General features: G+C 61.5%; 2 protein-coding genes across 13 annotated transcripts in view; both read left to right on the top strand.

Moving 5' to 3' along the window:
* USP48 (ubiquitin specific peptidase 48) overlaps positions 1 to 7,645 on the top strand; it is a 28,989-nt gene extending 21,344 nt beyond the window's left edge. For 3 of the 8 annotated variants that reach the window (XM_054849537.1, XM_054849535.1, XM_054849533.1), the window contains 10 exons: positions 110 to 171; positions 697 to 807; positions 1,411 to 1,541; positions 1,770 to 1,876; positions 3,964 to 4,068; positions 4,502 to 4,657; positions 4,886 to 5,011; positions 5,390 to 5,438; positions 5,656 to 5,682; positions 5,813 to 7,645. In XM_054849537.1, coding sequence (XP_054705512.1) covers positions 110 to 171; positions 697 to 807; positions 1,411 to 1,541; positions 1,770 to 1,876; positions 3,964 to 4,068; positions 4,502 to 4,657; positions 4,886 to 5,011; positions 5,390 to 5,438; positions 5,656 to 5,682; positions 5,813 to 5,835 — 897 coding nt within the window. In that variant the 3' untranslated portion in view covers positions 5,836 to 7,645. Of the gene's footprint in view, positions 1 to 109; positions 172 to 696; positions 808 to 1,410; positions 1,542 to 1,769; positions 1,877 to 3,607; positions 4,069 to 4,501; positions 4,658 to 4,885; positions 5,012 to 5,389; positions 5,439 to 5,655; positions 5,688 to 5,812 lie in introns of those variants that run through there. The other 5 variants (XR_008580087.1, XM_054849536.1, XR_008580089.1 and 2 more) reach the window with 5 other exon arrangements.
* Positions 7,646 to 8,215: 570 nt separating this feature from the next.
* RAP1GAP (RAP1 GTPase activating protein) lies at positions 8,216 to 17,332 on the top strand. Of its 5 annotated transcripts, XM_054849543.1 has the most exons (22): positions 8,218 to 8,376; positions 9,697 to 9,868; positions 9,953 to 10,000; positions 10,081 to 10,119; positions 10,231 to 10,416; positions 11,307 to 11,401; positions 11,480 to 11,558; positions 11,639 to 11,692; positions 11,781 to 11,864; positions 11,945 to 12,045; positions 12,123 to 12,252; positions 13,077 to 13,232; positions 13,305 to 13,376; positions 13,458 to 13,544; positions 14,094 to 14,231; positions 14,782 to 14,850; positions 14,924 to 15,033; positions 15,122 to 15,196; positions 16,355 to 16,448; positions 16,529 to 16,610; positions 16,691 to 16,766; positions 16,850 to 17,309. In XM_054849543.1, the coding sequence occupies exons 3-22, from the start codon at positions 9,962 to 9,964 to the stop codon at positions 17,166 to 17,168; spliced, it is 2,085 nt and encodes a 694-aa protein (XP_054705518.1). In that variant the 5' UTR covers positions 8,218 to 8,376; positions 9,697 to 9,868; positions 9,953 to 9,961; the 3' UTR covers positions 17,169 to 17,309. The 5 variants fall into 5 exon arrangements, with proteins under 5 accessions (XP_054705516.1, XP_054705517.1, XP_054705514.1 ...); XM_054849541.1 differs by having other exon boundaries at positions 8,216 to 8,376; positions 9,777 to 9,868; positions 16,691 to 17,332; XM_054849542.1 differs by having other exon boundaries at positions 8,216 to 8,376; positions 9,821 to 9,868; positions 16,691 to 17,332.
* The last annotated feature ends 873 nt before the right edge of the window (positions 17,333 to 18,205 follow it).

Here is an 18,205-nt window from a genome sequence, read left to right on the forward strand (position 1 = left end):
GGTCTTGAAGAGAATGAACGCTGCAGGAAAAAGCTGAACAGTCATCGCTTCTCTATTGTTGGATTAATTAAAAAAGATCCTTTCCCCCCCCCCCCCTTTTCACCTCCAGGAGACCGATGAGCTGTATATTGTTTCACAGTTCTTTGTAGAAGAATGGAGGAAATTTGTCAGGTAACTTGGCTTGATGTTTTTAGTGCTTTTTATTCTTTTTTTGGGGGGGGGAGGGCGTAGATAACAATTTTGCTTTTGAATCCCAGCACGGTGTGGAGTTACCTGCGGTTTGCCTTTGCGGAAACAAGGGAGCTGATTTTTTGCAGGACTCGTATCAGTTGTGATACATTGTAAGAAACCGAATTTCCTTGTTTACCGCGTCTTAACCAGATGGTGGGATTAGATGGTAACCTGATTAGTTTTTTCATCTGTCTGGAGCTATGTCCCAGGCAAAGGTCACCGCTCAGTCCTGTTTCCACGGGCTGCTGGTGGTAGGAGATGGAAATCTCTGCTAGATAGGAGAGTAATTTTGTGACGCGCAGGAACGCAGATCTGATTTCCTCGTCGGTAGCAGTTTAATAGTCCCTGTTGGAATGCCTTCCGTAAATAGTCACCTGCGATTCCTTCTTGGCTGCCTGCAGAGTTGTGGTTTTTGTGAAATAACCTGAGCAAGCTTTGCAAAACCGCTTTCCTTTGGTTGCGCAGGAGGCCGACGCGATGCAGCCCCGTGTCCTCGGTAGGAAACAGCGCTCTTCTCTGCCCCCACGGTGGCCTCATGTTCACCTACGCTTCCATGACCAAAGAAGACTCCAAACTGTGAGTTTCTTCTCTTCACGCGTCTGCCTTTGCCCGGTGCCTTCGTCTCTCACGAGCCTCGGGGAGCGACTGCTTTCTCTTGATCAAAAACTAACGCAGACCCACCTTAGCTTTTACACAAGGCAAGACCTAAATTGTCGAAGGATGCTGGGTCAGGGGAAAAAAAAAAAAAAAAAGACAAGCTGAAGTAAGCTCTCTTTAGTTCCTAACAATAAACTACCCTGAATTTGACCAGGGCGTAGAAACATCCGGCTTCCTTACGATTTGCTTTCGGTGAGACTTGCCCCGGAGCACTCGACACTGGGCTGGAGTTCATGCTCCGTAGCGTTGCTTCTGCAATGATGCAGAACTAAAAGTAGCAGATCTTCCACTCCTCCTCCTCCACCCTCCCTCCGGCATGACTGGAGCAGAGCAGCGTCACTAATAACACGCTACCGTTTCCCTGTTATCTTGGGCGTATGGGCCCTCCCGTGTAGCTACAGTTACGGGTTGATTTTGCAGCTTTTCTGTCATTAACAGACTAAAAAGAAAAGGGGAAGCTGTTCGGGAGCTCAGGGTTTGGCTTTTCCACGTCATAAAGCGCGTTCTTGTTCCTTTGCACAGTATAGCTCTAATATGGCCCAGCGAGTGGGAGAGGATTCAAAAACTCTTTGTCGTGGATCATGTCATCAAAATCACCCGAATGCAAGCTGCCGGGGCGGACCCCGAGAGCACGCTTTACGTCTCTGAGCCCCGTGAGTGAATCTTCAGCCGCTGTCTGCGCTCTGTTCTTTTGCAAATTGGTGCCGGCTCCCTGGGAAATGGCCCTTTTTGGGATAAAGGGTCAGATCTGAGGGGATCCCGAGCTTGGCAGATGCCCCCGGTCACAGGATCCGCTCCGGGTTAGCGGTGAGAGGCGTTGGGCAGGTGTCTCCAAGGAGCCAAAGCAATTAAATGCATTTTTTTCTTTTTTGCCTCCCCAGAACTCTGTCCCGAGTGCAGAGAAGGGCTGTTATGCCAACAGCAGCGGGACTTGCGTGAGTACACCCAAGCCACCATCTACATCCATAAAGTGGTGGATAATAAAAAGGTACGGGCTCTCTCCCTCGCTCCTTGCTCATCCTGGCTCCGTTTCATTTGGCGGAAGCTACACCGATTACCCAAATAACGCCTGTGGCAGCCTGCCGCGGGGTTGGGGCCCGGCGGGGACACCGGGCGACCCGTGGTGGCGGGCAGGACTACGCTCTGCGGGCAAAAAGCAGCCGGCTCCGGTGCTCGTGGAAGCTATCGCTTTGGCAAAAATAGCAAATGGGAAAATTCTGGCTGTAGCTGCTCTGAACGTTTGGTCTCCTCGAGGCTTCCTTTTGCCAAACCGAATCCTTTGCGTGATCAGGTATCTTCACGAATCTTCCCAGCTTTGATTTATTTCAGGCAGTGTTGTAACCGTGTCTGTCTTCACAACCGTGTTATCAGTCTCTACCTGTTCTCCTCCCCCTCCGATATTTGTCATTTCCTTTCCTGGTTGCTCAAGTGATGTTTATTCCTGGATAGAAATAAGCTCTTAACCTCCGCGCCGATGAAATGGCAGAGAACTTAGAGGTGGTTTTCAGGATCCCCTGTGAAGCTGCAAATTATGTCTCTGCTTTACTGGTGCCTGACGGGATCGGTATCAGGTCTAGAACTGGCTTCACCCAAAAGCTGGTTGCAGTAAGTCTTCCTCCTCAGGGCTTGTTTTATGCTTAAGGGGGAAACCAAAGCTCGTGGGCAAGCTCAGATGAAGATGTTCCCCACACTTTTGCAGTGTGGTGTTTGATTTTTGAGTTGGTTTCTTTTTTTTTTTTTTTTTTTTGCCTCTCACTGATTTCCACCTCCCTGCTGATCTAAGGGAGGAGCTGGAGCCCAGGATACTGCCGGGCGCCGGAGGCTGGACGGGTTTCTGCCTCGGTTGTGAGATGTCGAGCACGCAGCACGGCCTTGAGCCATCAGCTACGGGTTTTCAGCCTGTCTCAGGGCTGAATCCCAAGGCTGTTTCTTGGCTCTGCTGCAGAGGAGGGTGGTTGTTTTGTTGTTGGGGCTTTTTTTTTCTATTTTTTTCCTGGTGCTGGACAGGCCCATGCTCACACGTGGGGCTGGCAAAAAACAGGCAGCTATTCTTTGCCGAGCAGCTGGAGTTGGAGAGAGGGGGCGAGAGCTCGCCTGCGAGATCCCTCATTAACAGGGCAGCCTCGGCGAGACGCAAAGCAGCAATAATGCCTGCCGGCAGCGCTGCCGGCGAGGATTGCGGGCGGCGGCACTCGAAGCCGCTGCTTCCATCCCTGCGGGTTTTGATTTGCAAAGTCGGGGAGCGTTTCCCAGCCCCTCCGCACCCCCGGGGTAGGTACCTCCTTCGGCTGACGCTGCGAGAGAGGGAAGCTGCGGCCGTATTAAATCGGCGTAGGGCGGCACTGCTGGAATCCGGAGGGCTCTGGGGAGGCTGCGGTTGGTGCTGGATGTTTGGGAGCCGGGATTGCATCGTTAATTGTAAATAGGTTGACGGAGAAGCGAGCTCTCGAGCATCCAGGATGGAGAGCGTGCCAGTCTCCCGGGCTCCTGCAAACCCCAGCTCCAGCCGAAGCCTAGATGTGAATCCAGCTCCGTGCCTCCTGGAGTGATCGATACAGAACCGAACATGCTTTTTATTTATATGTTTGTCTAAATTATTTAGATTACACTTACTTACAACCTCCAGACCCATAAATAATGGTGCCGAGTGCCTCTGCCGGTCTGCTGCAGGGACGGATAAGTGTCTAATTTACAGATAATATTCTTTTCTCCGTGTTAGGGCTTTCGTAATACACTTAGATGAACCAGAGAAGCAGCCAGCTAATGGGAAAGAAATCAGCCCGGGCCCCCGGAGACTTTCCCTTTGCCTAGAGAGGAGGGTTAGGTCCTGAGCCGCAGGAAGCACCTGCAATTCGATAGAGAAGCTCGATCTCCTGAGCCGAATCCTCCCCCGTGGTTCGATACAGCTGGGAAGGGGCGAAAAAAGACTTTGCAGAGGCTGTGGAGCAGATCCCCTGGGTTATTCCTGCTCTGCCTCGGTTCGTTGGATCGAGGTGGCATCCTGGAGGTCTCTGCAAGCTGTTCGTTGTGCCGTGCCGTCGGGTTAGTTACGGAGAATGATTTTTGTGACTTCAGGTAATGAAGGACGCTGCTCCGGAGCTGAACGTGAGCAGCTCAGAAGCTGAAGAGGAAAGGGAGGAAAACAAGCCAGAGGGGGAGCAAGACCCAGATTTTAACCAGGTAGAGATCAAAAAATCCCGCCAGGTTCTGTGGTTTTTGCATCATCCTCTTGAGTCAGCATGACGGGATAGCCCTCCCCCTCCGTTTTACCACTAGCAGGCGAAAACAACAGGGTCTTAAATTGCGATCTATTTTTTTTTAATGGTCGTACCGCACCATCGCTTTGGTTTTTGGAGAGATCAGATATTGATGGCGAGTCGTACGCGTGGCTGGTAATCTGCTTTAGAAGCAGGAACCGAGGTTTCAAGGCAAGTCCTTTGGTCCTCTTAATATTTACGTGCGACAATTCGCTTTCCAAGGAGCTTTTCAGCGCTTCGCGCCTTCCCTCGCATGACCGACTTGTCCGAAACGTGATCCGGGCTACGGGGAGGTCGTACTTTCCACCGATCTCAAATTTGGCCTTCTAAATTTTTTTTGCCTCTTGTTTCTCTAGACCAACGGCGGCGCGAAACGCCAGAAGATCTCGCACCAGAGCTACATCGCTTACCAAAAGCAAGGCATCAGGCGGAGCACCCGACACCGGAAAGTCCGAGGGGAGAAAGCGCTGCTCGTTTCTGCTAACCAGACACTGAAAGAGCTGAAAATACAGGTAAGGCGTTTTTCCTCCGAGGAATGAGGCGTCCCGAGTAAGAAAACACAAAATTAGGAGCGCGCGGCTGGGAGGGGATGGAGGGAACGAGTCTGAAAACCCCACGCGGCATCGAAAGGCGCGTCGTTGCTCTTCTAAACGGGGTGGGGTTTGTGTAGCTCAGCGGTATGGCTTTTTTTTTTTTTTCCCCTCCGCACAAAATCAGCGTGTCTCATTGTGTTGGCACAGATCATGCATGCATTTTCAGTTGCTCCCTTCGACCAGAATTTGTCGATCGACGGGAAGATACTGAGCGACGACACCGCAACGCTCGGCAGCCTGGGAGTCATCCCCGAGTCCGTCATTTTATTAAAGGTAACGCGAAGGCGTGGCTGCTAAAATAAAGTCGGAGAAAGCAGAGAATTGACCTCATTTTTGTACGACCAAAGGGAAACACGTTGCGGTGCGTGCGAAAACTGCCGGACGCTAGATGTGCTCGCCCGTGGCTGTTCCTTAGCCTAATTTAATGATTTTTTCTTCGTTAAATTAAAAAAAAAAAAACCACTTGGGTGTTTTTGGTTTAAAGAGCATTTATTAGCTGAGGTGTGTGTGTACCAGCCCAAAAACTGGGTAAATTAGGGAGCGAGTTCTCCCCTCTCGTTCCCAGATGGTGTTTGGGCAACACTGATCAGGCTGCGAACTTCCAAACGAGGTCGTTTGCTCGTTAATCCCCCGCTCCGCTTTATTTTCCAGGCTGACGAACCAATCGCAGACTACGCGGCCATGGACGACGTTATGCAAGGTGAGAGGGAGGGTTTGGGGTTCGGGGAAGGCGCCTTGCCGCTGTGATTTGGGGAGAATTGTTGGCGGCCGGGGATCGTGTTGGATTTGGGTAGAAAACGGAGAGGTTGAAGCTTTCCTGTCGCTGTCAACGGGAGATCGGCCGTACGCCGCCGCTCAGGCAAAAAATCCTTTTAAAATCGACTTGTAACGCCATGCCTTTTCCTTCCCATCCCCAGTTTGTATGCCTGAAGAAGGATTTAAAGGTGAGCCTGGGGCTTGGTTGGGTTTTTTTCCTCCCCCCCTTATTTAAGCCCACGCTAACTTCATCTCCATCTCCTACATGTCGTCATCTTTTTTTTTTTTTTTTTTTTGGGGGGTACCTTTTCTCCTCAGGGACTGGTTTACTCGGACACTGATGCTTTTCTAAACACAACAGAAGAACGACCAGAAGGGAAGAGGATTTTGACATGGTAGGGCATTAAAATAATTTAAAAAAAAAAAAAAAAAAAAAAAGGTGGATACAGGAGTGAACTCTTTGACTCTTCCAGAAGGCAGAAACCTGTTCTGAAATGACTGGGCACCCCTCCCCGAGAGAAAAAAAAAAAAAAAAAAAAAAAAAAAAATGCCTTATGTCAAAGCAGATTGCACTGAAGGACATCCCGCCTTCAAGAGAACGTTCCCGATTTTATATTTAATAAAGCAAGAGGAAGGTTGGAAAGTTTAGCGGCAGTAAAAGCATCTCGTGTTCGCGGGCGAGGGAGACGGGAGGCGTTCTGGTGTATTCCCTGCCTCGAGTCCCGCGCCGCGCTCGTCCCTCCGCAAAGGGGATGCAATCCGGTAGATCCGAACCGTCTCCATCTCTCCTCCAGTAACTCTTTAGGCGTAACCTGCAGCTAATCCTGTCTTTGAGCCGCTCTTGCTCTTTCAGTACAGCATGGAAGTAAAGAAATTGTTACTCGTGAGGAATGTCTAGCTCTTTCGAAACAAAACACAAAAACTTGATCTATTTAACCCAAAACGTAAGCTGTGGTCTGCCTCCGAAAGCCTTCCGTCACGGAGAGGATGGGGAGCCGCCTTCCTCGCCGGCTTCTCAGCCGCTCGCCTTCGCTTCCAAAAGTTTGATGATGATGATTTTCTTTTCCTTTTTCTTCCCCCCCCCCCACCTGGTCTTTGTGAACTGTGGGCTTTATTTTATTTTATTTTATTTTTAAGACACGTGGGGTATTTTAACGACTTTTGATAACGTCTTTTCCTCTCCTCCGGGGCTGTCAGGAGACGGCAGAGGGGATGCGGGTGGGTGGCGTGTTGAGGGTTTGTTGGTTGGGTTTTTTCCCCCCTTCTGTTCTCATTTTTCACGAATGCACTAAGAATTATTTGGGTTTGTTTGGGTTTTGTTTTTTTTTTACATCTGTAGCTCCCAGAAAAAAATCTCTCCCTTTGCCTGTTAGTAGCAGGAAACAGCGTACCGCTTCCAGACCTCAGAAAAAGGTCTGTCGAGGCGTCTCTGTAACCAAGTCAGACGTTTCCTCTTCCTTTTAACTTGTTTCTGCGGCCCAATGTGCTGCGGAGAGTGGGGTTGCTGCCCCATCGGCTTTATTTTTATTTTTTTTAAAGGATTGCAGGATTCGGGGGCTGTGAGAAGAGGCAAGGGGGGCACATAGCCCCTCCCCACGCCCTCGGTAGCGTTCATTTTAAACGTTATCTTTTTTATCCGAAGAATCGCAGCCGCCCTTTGCTCCGTCCCTGGGGGGTTTTGGGGCGAAGCAGCCGGCGTTTGGGGCCGTGGAGCTCTTAAAAAGTGGGGTTTGGAGCAATTTGGACCCGCGTGTTCTTTCCCAAGGTAAAGACGGCAGCAGGAATTCGGTGCACCAAAGCCGCTCCATCCTTCGGGAACAGCCAGGAGCTTTTCTTCTTCCCAGACTGAAGCACTCGCTTGTGTACATATTCCCTGGAATTTTTTTTTTTTTTCCAATTTACTGTTAATTTTTTTAATGTTATATAAAAAAAAATATCTCTTCCTTGAGCTTATAATGTTGCAAAATTCAAGTCTAAACTCAGCGGGAAGGAAGGAGCCGGGGTGGCGTTTCCCAGAAGCGATGTGCGGCGGCGGCGGCATCGCCGCGTGTGCCGGAGGCCGCAGGTACACGATGCGATCGAAGGCCCAGTTACCGTTTTCTCTGTTATTTGCGAACATTATCGGATTAAAATCGTCATTCGAGCTGTGGAAGCTTTATTAAAGCGCTGTTCTATTTTTTAACACCTCGCCGCGCGTCCCGCTCCGCCACGCGGGCGCTGGGGGGGTCGGGATGGGACGCGGCGGCGGGAATCGCCCCGATTTGGCGCGGGGGGTCTCGGCGTACGGCGGCCACCCGGGGTTGCCCCTTTCCCCGGGGCACAGACCCGGCTGCGTGGCCGGGGCTCGGTGCCAGCTCCCGGCTCCTTCCGCCCTGGCACCGGGCCCCGCGGCGCTGCCGGCCGTTCCTCGAGGGCCCCGGGGCCGGGGTGTCCCTGCCGTCACCCACATGGCCCGGGGGGGGGGCCCTGGGTGCCGGGGAGGGGGGCAGGGTTCCCCCTGCTCCGTTAGTGGGGGCTGGGCAGAGCGGTACCCGGTACCGGGGAGGGGGGGGCGGGGAGACGGTTCCCGGGGCGCAGGGAGGGATTTGGGGGGCGGGATGGTGCTGGGGGGGGGGGGGTCCCATGCCGGGGGTGACGCCGTCCCCGCTGCCAGCATCCCCGTTCCCGGGGCCGTTTTCCCGGGGCCGGTTCCAGGTTGCCGGTTCCCCGGGGCCGGTTCCCGGTTCCGGTGCCGGTTCCCGGTGCCGGCCGCCCCCGGAGGGGCCGCCCCGCCCCGCCGCACGTGACGCGGCGCGGTGGCTGCGAGCGGTGGGGGCCCCGCTCCGCTCCGCTCCGGTACCGGCCCCGGCCCCCGCTCCGGTACCGGCCCCGCCGCCCCGCCGGTAAGTGCCGCCCCGCGGGCACCGGGCACCGCGGTCCCTCCGCAGACACCCCCCGCCCCGGCGCAGCCCCGGGGGGGAACCGTCACCCGGTGACCTTCAGCCGCTGCCGGTACCGGGGGGGGGGGGATGCTCCGGGTCTGGGCGGGGGGACCCCGGCGTCCGGGGGGGGGGGGGGGGGGCGGGGTCAGCCCCCAGGTACCTGCCCCCCCCAAATATCTCCCCCATGAATTGCCCCCCCACCTGCCCCCCCCCCACTTTAATCACCCCCCCCGCCTTCCCAAACCTGCCCCCCCCGGCTACCCCAAAACCTGCCCCCCCTTTTCTGCCCCTCCCGTCCTGGCCCCATCACCTGCCCCCCCCCTTCCATCCCCCCCCCCAGCCCAGGCCCCGCAATCTGCCCCCCATGGCCCCCCCAACTCCCCCCCCCCGAGCCTGGCCCCATATTTGGGTCACACCCCCACCCCCCGCGGTGCTACCCCCCCCCGGGACTCCCCCCCTTGGGTGCTGGGGGGGCGATGGGGGAGCCCCCCCGGACCCCACTGCCCGGCAGGGTCACGCTGCGGCCCACGGGTGCGTGAGGACGGGCCGTGTTTGCACGAGGGGCTGTGTTTGCACGGGGATGGGTCGCATTTGCACGAGGGTTGCATTTGCACGAGGGGCTGTGTTTGCACGGGGATGGGTCACGTTTGCACGAGGGTCCGTGTTTGCACGGGGTCGCGTGACATTGTCGCATTTGCACGCAGTTGTGTTTGCACGGGGTGTTCGCACGAGGGTTGTGCTTGCACAGGGATGGGTCACGCTTGCACGAGGGGTGCGCTTACACGCAGTCGTGTTTGCACCACGGTCGCGTTTGCACGGGGATGGGGTGCATTTGCACCAGCGTCACTTTTGCACCGGGGACGCGCTTGCACGCCGCCGTGTTTGCACAGGGACGGGGGCGCGTTTGCACCAGGGCTCATTCTTGCACGAGGGTCTCACGCTCCCGGGGGGTGTTTGCACGGGACACACCCCCCCACACCCCCCCACACCCCCATTTACACCACGGTTGTGCCTGCACGAGGCCGGGGGGGGTTTGCACCAGGGCCGGTCCCGCCCGTGCTCGGCGCTGTCCGTGGTGCTGCCCCGCGCGGCGCCGCCTCCCGCCGGCAGAGGGCGCCCTTCGGGGTGGGGGTCGGGGTGGGGGTCGGGGTGGGGGGGTGCGATGAGTTTGGGGGGGCCTCAGCAGCTGGGCACCCACCCGTGGAGTCACCCGGCACCCGCTGCTCCTGGGCCACCGGCTTCCGGCAGCCAGCGAGGTGGCGCTTGGCTTGCTGCCATCAGTAGGCTTCAGGGGTAACGCCGCTGCCCGTGCGGCCAGGCGTCGCGGCAAGGAGCTGTGGGGGAGCACCCCTCTCCCTCAGGAAACACCATGGACCCCACTGGACCCCCCCGTGTCCCCACCTAGACGTGTCCCCAACCGGTACCGCCACCCCCTCGGCCACCCCACCCCGAGGTAAGCCCCCACGGGTGCTCCCCACCCAAGGGTGCCCACCCTCCACGGTGGGGTGAGGGCACCCACAGCCCCCGTCTCCCACAGGGCGGCAGGATGGCCCAGCAGCACCACGCTGTCCCCCCACCGCTCAAGGTAGGCGTCGCTGGGGTGGGGGCACCCAAGCAGCACCCATGGGTGCCAGCTTGGCCTTCACCCACCCCGTTGTCTTGTAGACGGAGGAGGACTACATCCCCTACCCCAGCGTGCACGAGGTAGAGCACCCGCTGCCCTCCGGAGATGGGTGCAAGGGCAGGCGAGCGGCTGGGCGGGTGGGTGGGTTGATGGGTGGGTGGCTGGAGCACCCACCTCGGCTGTGGGTGCAGGTGCTGGGCCGGGAGGGGCCGTTCCCCCTCATCCTCCTGCCGCAGTTTGGGGGTTACTGGATCGAGGGCACCAACCACCAGCTGAGCGGGGCACCCGAGTCCCCCCCCACCCCAGCACCCAGCACCCGGGCAAGGCTTGAGGGCAACCACACGGCCAAGATCTACCGCAAGCACTTCTTGGGCAAGGTGAGGCCCCATGGGTGCTCCAGGCATGGGTGGGTGGGGGTGGGTGTGTTCCCCATGAGTATGGGTGGGCTCGGGCATGGAGAACCCATAAACATGGGTGCTTATGCTCATGGGTGCTTGTGGACATGGGTGTGGGTATCTATGGGCATGGGAGACCCGTGGGTATGCGTGCTCGGGGACATGGGTGCCCCATGGCATGGGTGCCCCATGGCATGGGTACTTGTGTGTATGGGTGCTCACGGATGTGGGTGCTCCATAGGTGGTGGTGTCTGTGGGTGTGGGTGCTCATGAACATGGGGGGGTCCATAAGTATGGGTGCCCGTGGATATGGGTGCTCAAGGACTTGGGTGCCCCATGGCATGGGTACTCATGGGTGTGGGTGGCCCATTGCATGGACGCCCATCAGTGTAGGCGCTCCATAGGTGGTGGTATCTGTGGGCGCTCATGGACATGGGTGCCCCATGGGGACGGGTGCTCAGGGTTATGGGTGCTCAGGGACCTGGATGCCCCATAGCATGGGTACTTGCGGACATGGGCATCCATGGGCATGAGGAACCTACAAGCATCAGTAAGATGGGTGGCCCACAGCCATGGGTGCCCCATAGGCATGGGTGCTCATGGATATTGGTGCTGATAGGCATGGGTACCCCACAGACATGGAGACGGGTGCCCATGAGTGTGGGTTCTCCATAGACGGTGGTGTACCATGGGCATGGGTGCTCCATAGGAATGGGTGCCTCCAGGCATAGGTACCCATGGACCTGGGTGTCCCACAGACATGGATGCTTGCATGAGTGGGTGCCCCATGGTGTGGGTGCCCCATGGTACGGGTGCCTGCTGGCAGGAGCACCCATTGGCGCGGTCACGGGTGCTTGGCCCCCTCCCCACAGGAGCACTTCAACTACTACTCCCTGGACCCGGCGCTGGGACACCTCGTCTTCTCACTCAAGTACGACGAGCAGGAGCACCTCCACCTGCTGCTGCGGTGAGCAGGGTGCCAGGGGACACCCATGGGTGCTGGCTGGGGGCAGGGGGCCACCCTGACCCCCGCCTCACCCCGCAGCACCCGCGCCCGCACCCTGCACGACGTGGTGCCCATCTCCTGCCTGGCCGAGTTCCCCAATGTGGTGCAGATGGCCAAGGTGGGTGCAACACCTCTGGCAGCACCCATGGGTGCTCCCCCACCCTGGGCCACCCATCGCATCACCAATCCTCCCCACAGCTGGTGTGCGAGGACATCAACGTGGATCGCTTCTACCCCGTGCTCTACCCCAAGGTGAACAGGGGGCGGGGGGTGAGCACCCATGGGTGGGGGGCATCCCGGGGTGCCTCAACCCAACCTCCGCCCCCTCCCGACCCTGCAGGCGTCCCGCCTCATCCTCGCCTTCGACGAGCACGTGCTCAGCAACCACTTCAAATTTGGGGTGATCTACCAAAAACTGGGGCAGGTATGGGGTGGGGTGGGTGGGGGTTAGGGCGTGGGGGGGGTCCCGGGTGGGTGCTGACACCCACCCCCACCCCACCGCAGACCTCCGAGGAGGAGCTTTTCGGCACCACGGAGGAGAGCCCAGCGTTCGCCGAATTCCTCGACGTCCTGGGTCAACGGGTGCAGCTGCGGGATTTCAAGGGGTGCGTGACGGGGTGCTGGGTGGGGGGCACCCACGGACCCCAAGGGTCAGGGTGCCTGTTCCTCACCCCCCACCCAGGTTTCGGGGGGGGCTGGATGTGACCCACGGGCAGACGGGCAGCGAGTCGATCTACTGCCACTTCCGCGACAAGGAGATCATGTTCCACGTCTCCACCAAGCTGCCCTACACCGAGGGGGATGCCCAGCAGGTGGGGCACCCATGGGTGCTGGGGGGTGTGGGGGAAGGGGGGGGGAAGGCTTGGGGGGGACACACATGGGTGCTTGGGGGGATGGGGGTCCTGGGGCATCCCTGTGGGGTGCAAGGGCTGGCAGGGCACCCTGGGGTGCTGGGGGATGTGCGAGGGGCTCCTGGGGCACCCGTGGGTGCAGGGGGATGTCCATGGGGTGCAGGGGCTACTAGGGCACCACCCATGGGTGCTGGGGAGGTGTCTATGGGATGCAAAAGCTCCAAGGCCACCCATGGATGCTGGGGGAGGACACGACACAAGGGCTAGCAGAGCACCCCATGGGTGCTGGGGGGGTATCTATGGGATGTAAAAGCCCCAAGGGGACCCTTGGGTGCTGGGGGGGCTGCTAAGGGATGCAGGGGCTGGTAGGGCACCCCTGGGTGCCGGGGGGGAATCTATGGGGCACAAGGGCTAGCAGCGCACCCCATGGGTGCTGGGGGTGTCTATGGGCTTCAAAACCTCCAAGGGCACCCATGGGTGCTGGGGACCGTCTATGGGATGCAGGGGCCTGGCAGAGCATCTCTGGGTGCTGGGGGGTGTGTGTGTCTATGTGGCACAAAACCTCCAGGGGCACCCATGGGTGCTGGGGGGGGGGGGGGGCATCTATAGGATGCAAAACCTCCAGGAGCACCCATGGGTGCTGGGGAGAGCATCTATACATCTATAGGATGCAAAACCTCTGGGGGCACCCATGGGTGCTGGGGGGCATCTATGGGGCACGGGATCTGCCATTCCCTTTGCCCCTCCGTGTGACCTCCCCCCGTGTCCCCCCCGTGTCCCCGCAGCTGCAGCGCAAGCGTCACATCGGCAACGACATCGTGGCCGTCGTGTTCCAGGACGAGAACACCCCCTTCGTCCCCGACATGATCGCCTCCAACTTCCTCCACGCCTTCGTGGTGGTGCAGCTGGAGCAGGGCGGCTCCCGGGGCACCCTCTACAAGGTACCCCCGTGCCTCAGCTTCCCCATCCCCACGGGGTGCAGCCGGGTGCCCTCTCACACCCACCCGCCGCAGGTCTCCGTCACCGCCCGCGACGACGTGCCCTTCTTCGGCCCGCCGCTGCCCGACCCTGCCGTCTTCAGGAAGGTGAGCACCCGTGGGTGCTGCTGGGGGGCGGGGGGGTCTCTCCGCGTGGCACCCACCCAGGGCCACCCCTCGCCCCCGCAGGGCCCCGAGTTCCAGGAGTTCCTGCTGACGAAGCTCATCAACGCCGAGTACGCCTGCTACAAGGCCGAGAAGTTCGCCAAGCTGGAGGTGGGTGCAAACGTGGGTGCTGGGTGCTGAGCACGGGGGTGCTGCGTATCTGGGGGGGTGCGCCTGCAAGGGGAGTGGGCATGCGGGGGGGACGTGGGTGCTGGGCACAATGTGGGTGCTGGGCACACAGTGGGGCTGTGGGTGCTGTGGGTGTGGGTGCTGTGCCTGCAATGGGTGCTGTGCACGTGGGTGCCGTGTACACTGGGTGCTCTGGGGGGGGGGTTCCACGTACACTGGGTGCTGCGGGGCATGGGGGGGGTGGTGCCTGCAGCGGTGGCGTGGGTGTGGGTGCCGTGCCTGCTGTGGGTGTGGGTGCCGCATACACTGGGTGCTGTGCGCCGCGTGGGTGCCGCGCACGTGGGTGCCGCGCCTGCAGGAGTGCCGGGTGCGTGGGTGCCACGCACGCTGGGTGCTGCGCGTGCTGTGGGTGCAGTGCACGTGGGGGCCGCGTGGGCTGCGCGGGAGCGGGGGTGGGCGGGGGTGGGGACACGGGGGGGCGGGGGCGGTCTCGCGTGGGGCGGCGCGGCGGGCAGCGGTGCGGGTGCGCAGGAGCGGACGCGGGCGGCGCTGCTGGAGACGCTGCACGAGGAGCTGCAGGCCCGCAGCCAGGCCATGCTGGGGCTCGGCCCCGACGACGAGCGCCCCGACAACGGCGCCGCCGCCCCGGGCTTCTTCGAGTCCTTCAAGGTGGGACACGGGGGGGGGGGTGTCACCCGTCACCCCCACACACCCCCACCCACCCACGCACCCCCCCACCTCGGGGCGGGGATGCCGGGCGGCCCCGGGCGCTGCTCCCTGGAGGCCGTGGGGCCGGGACACCCCCCCCCCCCCCCCCCCGGGGACCTCCCCAGCGCCCCCCGCCCCCCCCATCCCCGGGCGGCTCCTGCCCGAGTGCCCCGCCCCTGACCCGCCCCCACCGCGCTGGCCACGCCCACCGCCCACCGCCCAGCCAATCCGCCCGCCGGCGCCTGGCTGAGGACACGCCCACCCCGGGAGGACACGCCCCCTCTAGGGAACAGGGCCGCCCCTAAAGCGCGGTAGCCCCGCCCCTTCCCGCTAAGCCACACCCCCAGGCAGCCCCTCGTGCGCGTCAGCCCCGCCCCGCTCACAAGCCCCGCCCCTTTCCCCGGGCGTCTGGCCCCGCCCCTCCGCCTAAGCCCCGCCCTCGGCCCCGCCCCTCCCGGGGCCCCGCCCCCCCGCCCCCGGGTCACGCCGCCCCCCCCGGTGCCGCCCCCAGTCGCTGCTGGTGCCCGGGAGCCGGCGGGGACGCCGCGGCAGCGCCATCGGGCTGGGCTCGGTGGAAGAGGTGGGTACCCCCGGCACGGACCCCCCCGCCCCGTCCCCCCCCGCCCCGGTTCCCGGTTAACGGTGACCCGCAGGCGCTGCTGGTGCCCGGGAAGAGCCCGTCACGGCGGCGGCCCGGCCCGCTCGGCTCCCGCCGCTCCAGCGCTATCGGTATCGAGAGCATCCAGGAGGCGCCGGCCGGCAGGTGAGCGCCGGTCCCGGGGGCGGGGGGGGGTGGCACCGCCCGGTGTCCCCTCCCGGGGTCCCCTCACTGCCCGGCCGCCTCCCCCCAGGGACGGCCCCGCCGCAGCCCCCGAGGGCGCCAGCTCCACACACAGCTCCCCCGAGAGCCGCCGGCACCCTGACAGGTCCCACACCGGGAGGGGGGCACGGGGATGGGGTGACACTGGGACTGGGTGACACTGGGATGGGGTGACACCGGGATGAGGTGGCATGGGGATGGGGTGACACTGGGACTGGGTGACACTGGGATGGGGTGACACCGGGATGAGGTGGCATGGGGATGGGGTGACACTGGGCCTGGGTGACACTGGGCCTGGGTGACACTGGGATGGGGTGACACTGGGATGGGGTGACACTGGGACTGGAGGGCACCGGGACTGGGTGACACTGGGACGGGGTGACACCGGGCCTGGGTCACACCAGGACAGGGTGACACCGGGATGGGGTGACACCGGGATGGGGTGACACTGGGATGGGGTGACACCGGCACTGGAGGGCACGGGGACAGGGTGACACCGGGACAGGGTGACACCGGGATGGGGTCACATGGGGACAGGGTGACATGGGTGGCATGGGAATGGGGTGACACCAGGATGGGGTGACACTGGGATGGGGTGACACTGGGATGGGGTGACATGGGGACAGGGTGACACAGGGATAGGGTGGCAACTGGGATGGGGTGACGTGGGGACTGGAGGTCACTGGGGTGGGGCGGTACGTGGACGAGGTGGCACCGGGATGGTTGGCATGGGACAGCACGGGGACAGGGTGGCACAGGGACACGGGGGGATGCAGGGGGGGTGGGGTAGGGTGGCACGGGGTTGGGGTGACACTTTGGTGGCCTGGGGTGGGTGTGGCTTGGGGTCAGGGTGGGGTGGAGGTGGGGTGGCACAGGGGGGTGGCATGGGGACAGGTTGGTGTGGTGATGAGGGACATGGGGATGGGGTGGCACTGGGGTGGGACGTGCCAGGGCTGGGATGGTGTGGGGACAGGTGACACAGCTGTGACATCACAGGGACAGGGTGACACAGGGCTGGGACAGCCCAGGGACGGGATGGCGTGGGGACAGGGTGACACGGGGCTGGGACATCCCGGGGACGGGATGGCCCAGGGACGGGATGGCGTTGGGGACCAGGTGGTACGGGGACGGGACATCCCGGGGACGCGATGGTGCGGGGACAGGGTGACGCGGGGACGGCGTGGCGTTGCGGCGGGCCGTGGCGGTGCCCACGCAGCGCGGTGCCAGCCCGTCCCCGGGGGCTCTGGGGACCGTCCCTTGGCAGGACCGAGAAGCCGGAGCCACCGAATTTCTCCCGCTCGTCCTCCAGCGCCAGCAGCTTCGGCAGCGCCGCCGAGGAGCCCAGCGAGCCGGGCAGGGTACCGGGGGGCCGAGGGGGGTGCTGGGTGCGGGGTGCTGGGGGGGCAGCGCCCGCTTGACGCCCCCTCTGCACCCTTAGGAGAGCCGCTCGCCTTCGGGGACCCACCGCGACACCTTCACCGACACCCCCTGGCCGGATGACCCCCCCGGTACCCCCCCAGGTAGCCCATCACCGGGGCGTTAGGCCACCGCGGGGCTGGGGGACCCCCCGGGGTGCTCACGGCCCCCCCCTTCCCCCCAGGCTGCCGCCCCCTCGACCCCCCCTGCCCCGAGATCAAAATCCAGCTGGAGCGGCCCCCCAGTAACCCGGTGAGGCTGTGCCCCCCCCCCAGCGCACCCCAGTATGGGGGCACCCGTATTGGGGTGCCCCCACTGACCTCCCTCCGCACAGGGCTCATAGTCACCCCCCCATCCCCGGGGGGGGTCACCGCTTCGCCCCCCCCGCCCCGTGTGCCACCCCCGTGCCAGGAGCTGAAGCCATCGTCCCCTGTGCAGGAGCTGGGGGGGACGTCCCCGAAAATGGGGGTGTGTCCCCCCCCCAGACAATCCCCGTCACCCCAAATGTCCCTTGGGGGGGTGACGGACCACAGCGGGCCCCCCCTCTCCACAGTGACCCCCAATGCCACATGGGGGGGCCCCCCCAAAATGAAGAGCAGGTCCAACCCAAGCGCCACCCACCCCCCCCAAAAAAAGGAGGGGGGGTTTCAAATCCGGGGTAAACCCAAAGTGGGGTTCCCCCCGCCCCCCCCCCTTTTTACTTTAAGGCAAAAAAGCTCCGGAACGGGTTGGGTGCTGGAATTTGGGGGGGGGGGGGATTTTTTTCAAGCCCCCCCCAAATTGTGTTTGTGTTTCCCGTGAGTCCTGTACAAAATAAAGGTTTATTTATCGCTACGGCTGGGGGATGCTGGGGGGGGGGGGGTCCCCAGTATCTGGGGGGGGGTGGGGTGTCCCCAAAACCCCAACAGCGGCGGGGGCTGATGCGCAACGTGGTCTTAAAAACACCCCAAATCCACCCAGGTTTGGGGTCATTTACCCAAATTTCGAGGCTTTTGTGGCAGCCAGGCTGAGAAAAGCCTTGATTTGATTTTTTTTTCCCCTATTTTTGGGGTGCTACGGGTACCCCAAAACGTGACAGGCAATGCCTTCACCCCCAACCTCCCCCCCCCCATTTTTCAGCTCCGGCGGCCAACCTGGCATCGGGAGCAGCGTTTGGCCGGCAGCCCCGGCGGCCACCGGCTTCGTGCCAGATCCCCAGCCAAGAAAAAGTGGTTTTTACCCCCCCCCCCCCCCCCGAACCCCCAAAAACCACGAAGCACCCCGGGACCGGTTAAACATAGCTGGGTACCGCCTGGTTTCTGGGAAGCCCCAGCGCCGGGGTTGGGGCGCGGTCGGGGATGCCGGCGATGCCGGCGATGCCGGCGGCGGGTGCAAAGGGCGCCAAGCAAAGTGGGGGTGTCACAGCCCCCCCCCCCCCCCCCCCCCCCAAACCCGGCGCCGCTCGGGTCAGCGCTTTTGCCCGCTCCAAAGTTTGCCGGTTAATAAGAAACCGGAGCAGAGATTTATTTATAAAGCTGGTAAATAAATAAAAAAAAGGGGGGGGGGGAATTGGAGGGGCCCGGTGGGATTTTGGGGGTGTTGCACATGCACGCTGCAGGTGGGGTGTGCAAGGGGCTGCTCGTGCACAGAATTTGCACGGGCAAAGTGGGGGGGGGGGGTGCAGAGCCGGGGAAGCGTTTGCACGGGGGGATGGGGGGGG

Source organism: Grus americana, chromosome 21 (genome assembly GCF_028858705.1).
Source record: "Grus americana isolate bGruAme1 chromosome 21, bGruAme1.mat, whole genome shotgun sequence".
Taxonomy (NCBI): Eukaryota; Metazoa; Chordata; class Aves; order Gruiformes; family Gruidae; genus Grus; species Grus americana.

Bases quoted from the DNA above. Each gene is read 5' to 3' on its own strand.
- RAP1GAP (XM_054849541.1), top strand. From the start codon at position 9,962: ATGGCCCAGCAGCACCACGCTGTCCCCCCACCGCTCAAG. The intron at 10,120-10,230 runs GTAGAGCACCCG...CTGTGGGTGCAG, and splicing joins CCTACCCCAGCGTGCACGAG to GTGCTGGGCCGGGAGGGGCC. The intron at 10,417-11,306 runs GTGAGGCCCCAT...CCCTCCCCACAG, and splicing joins GCAAGCACTTCTTGGGCAAG to GAGCACTTCAACTACTACTC.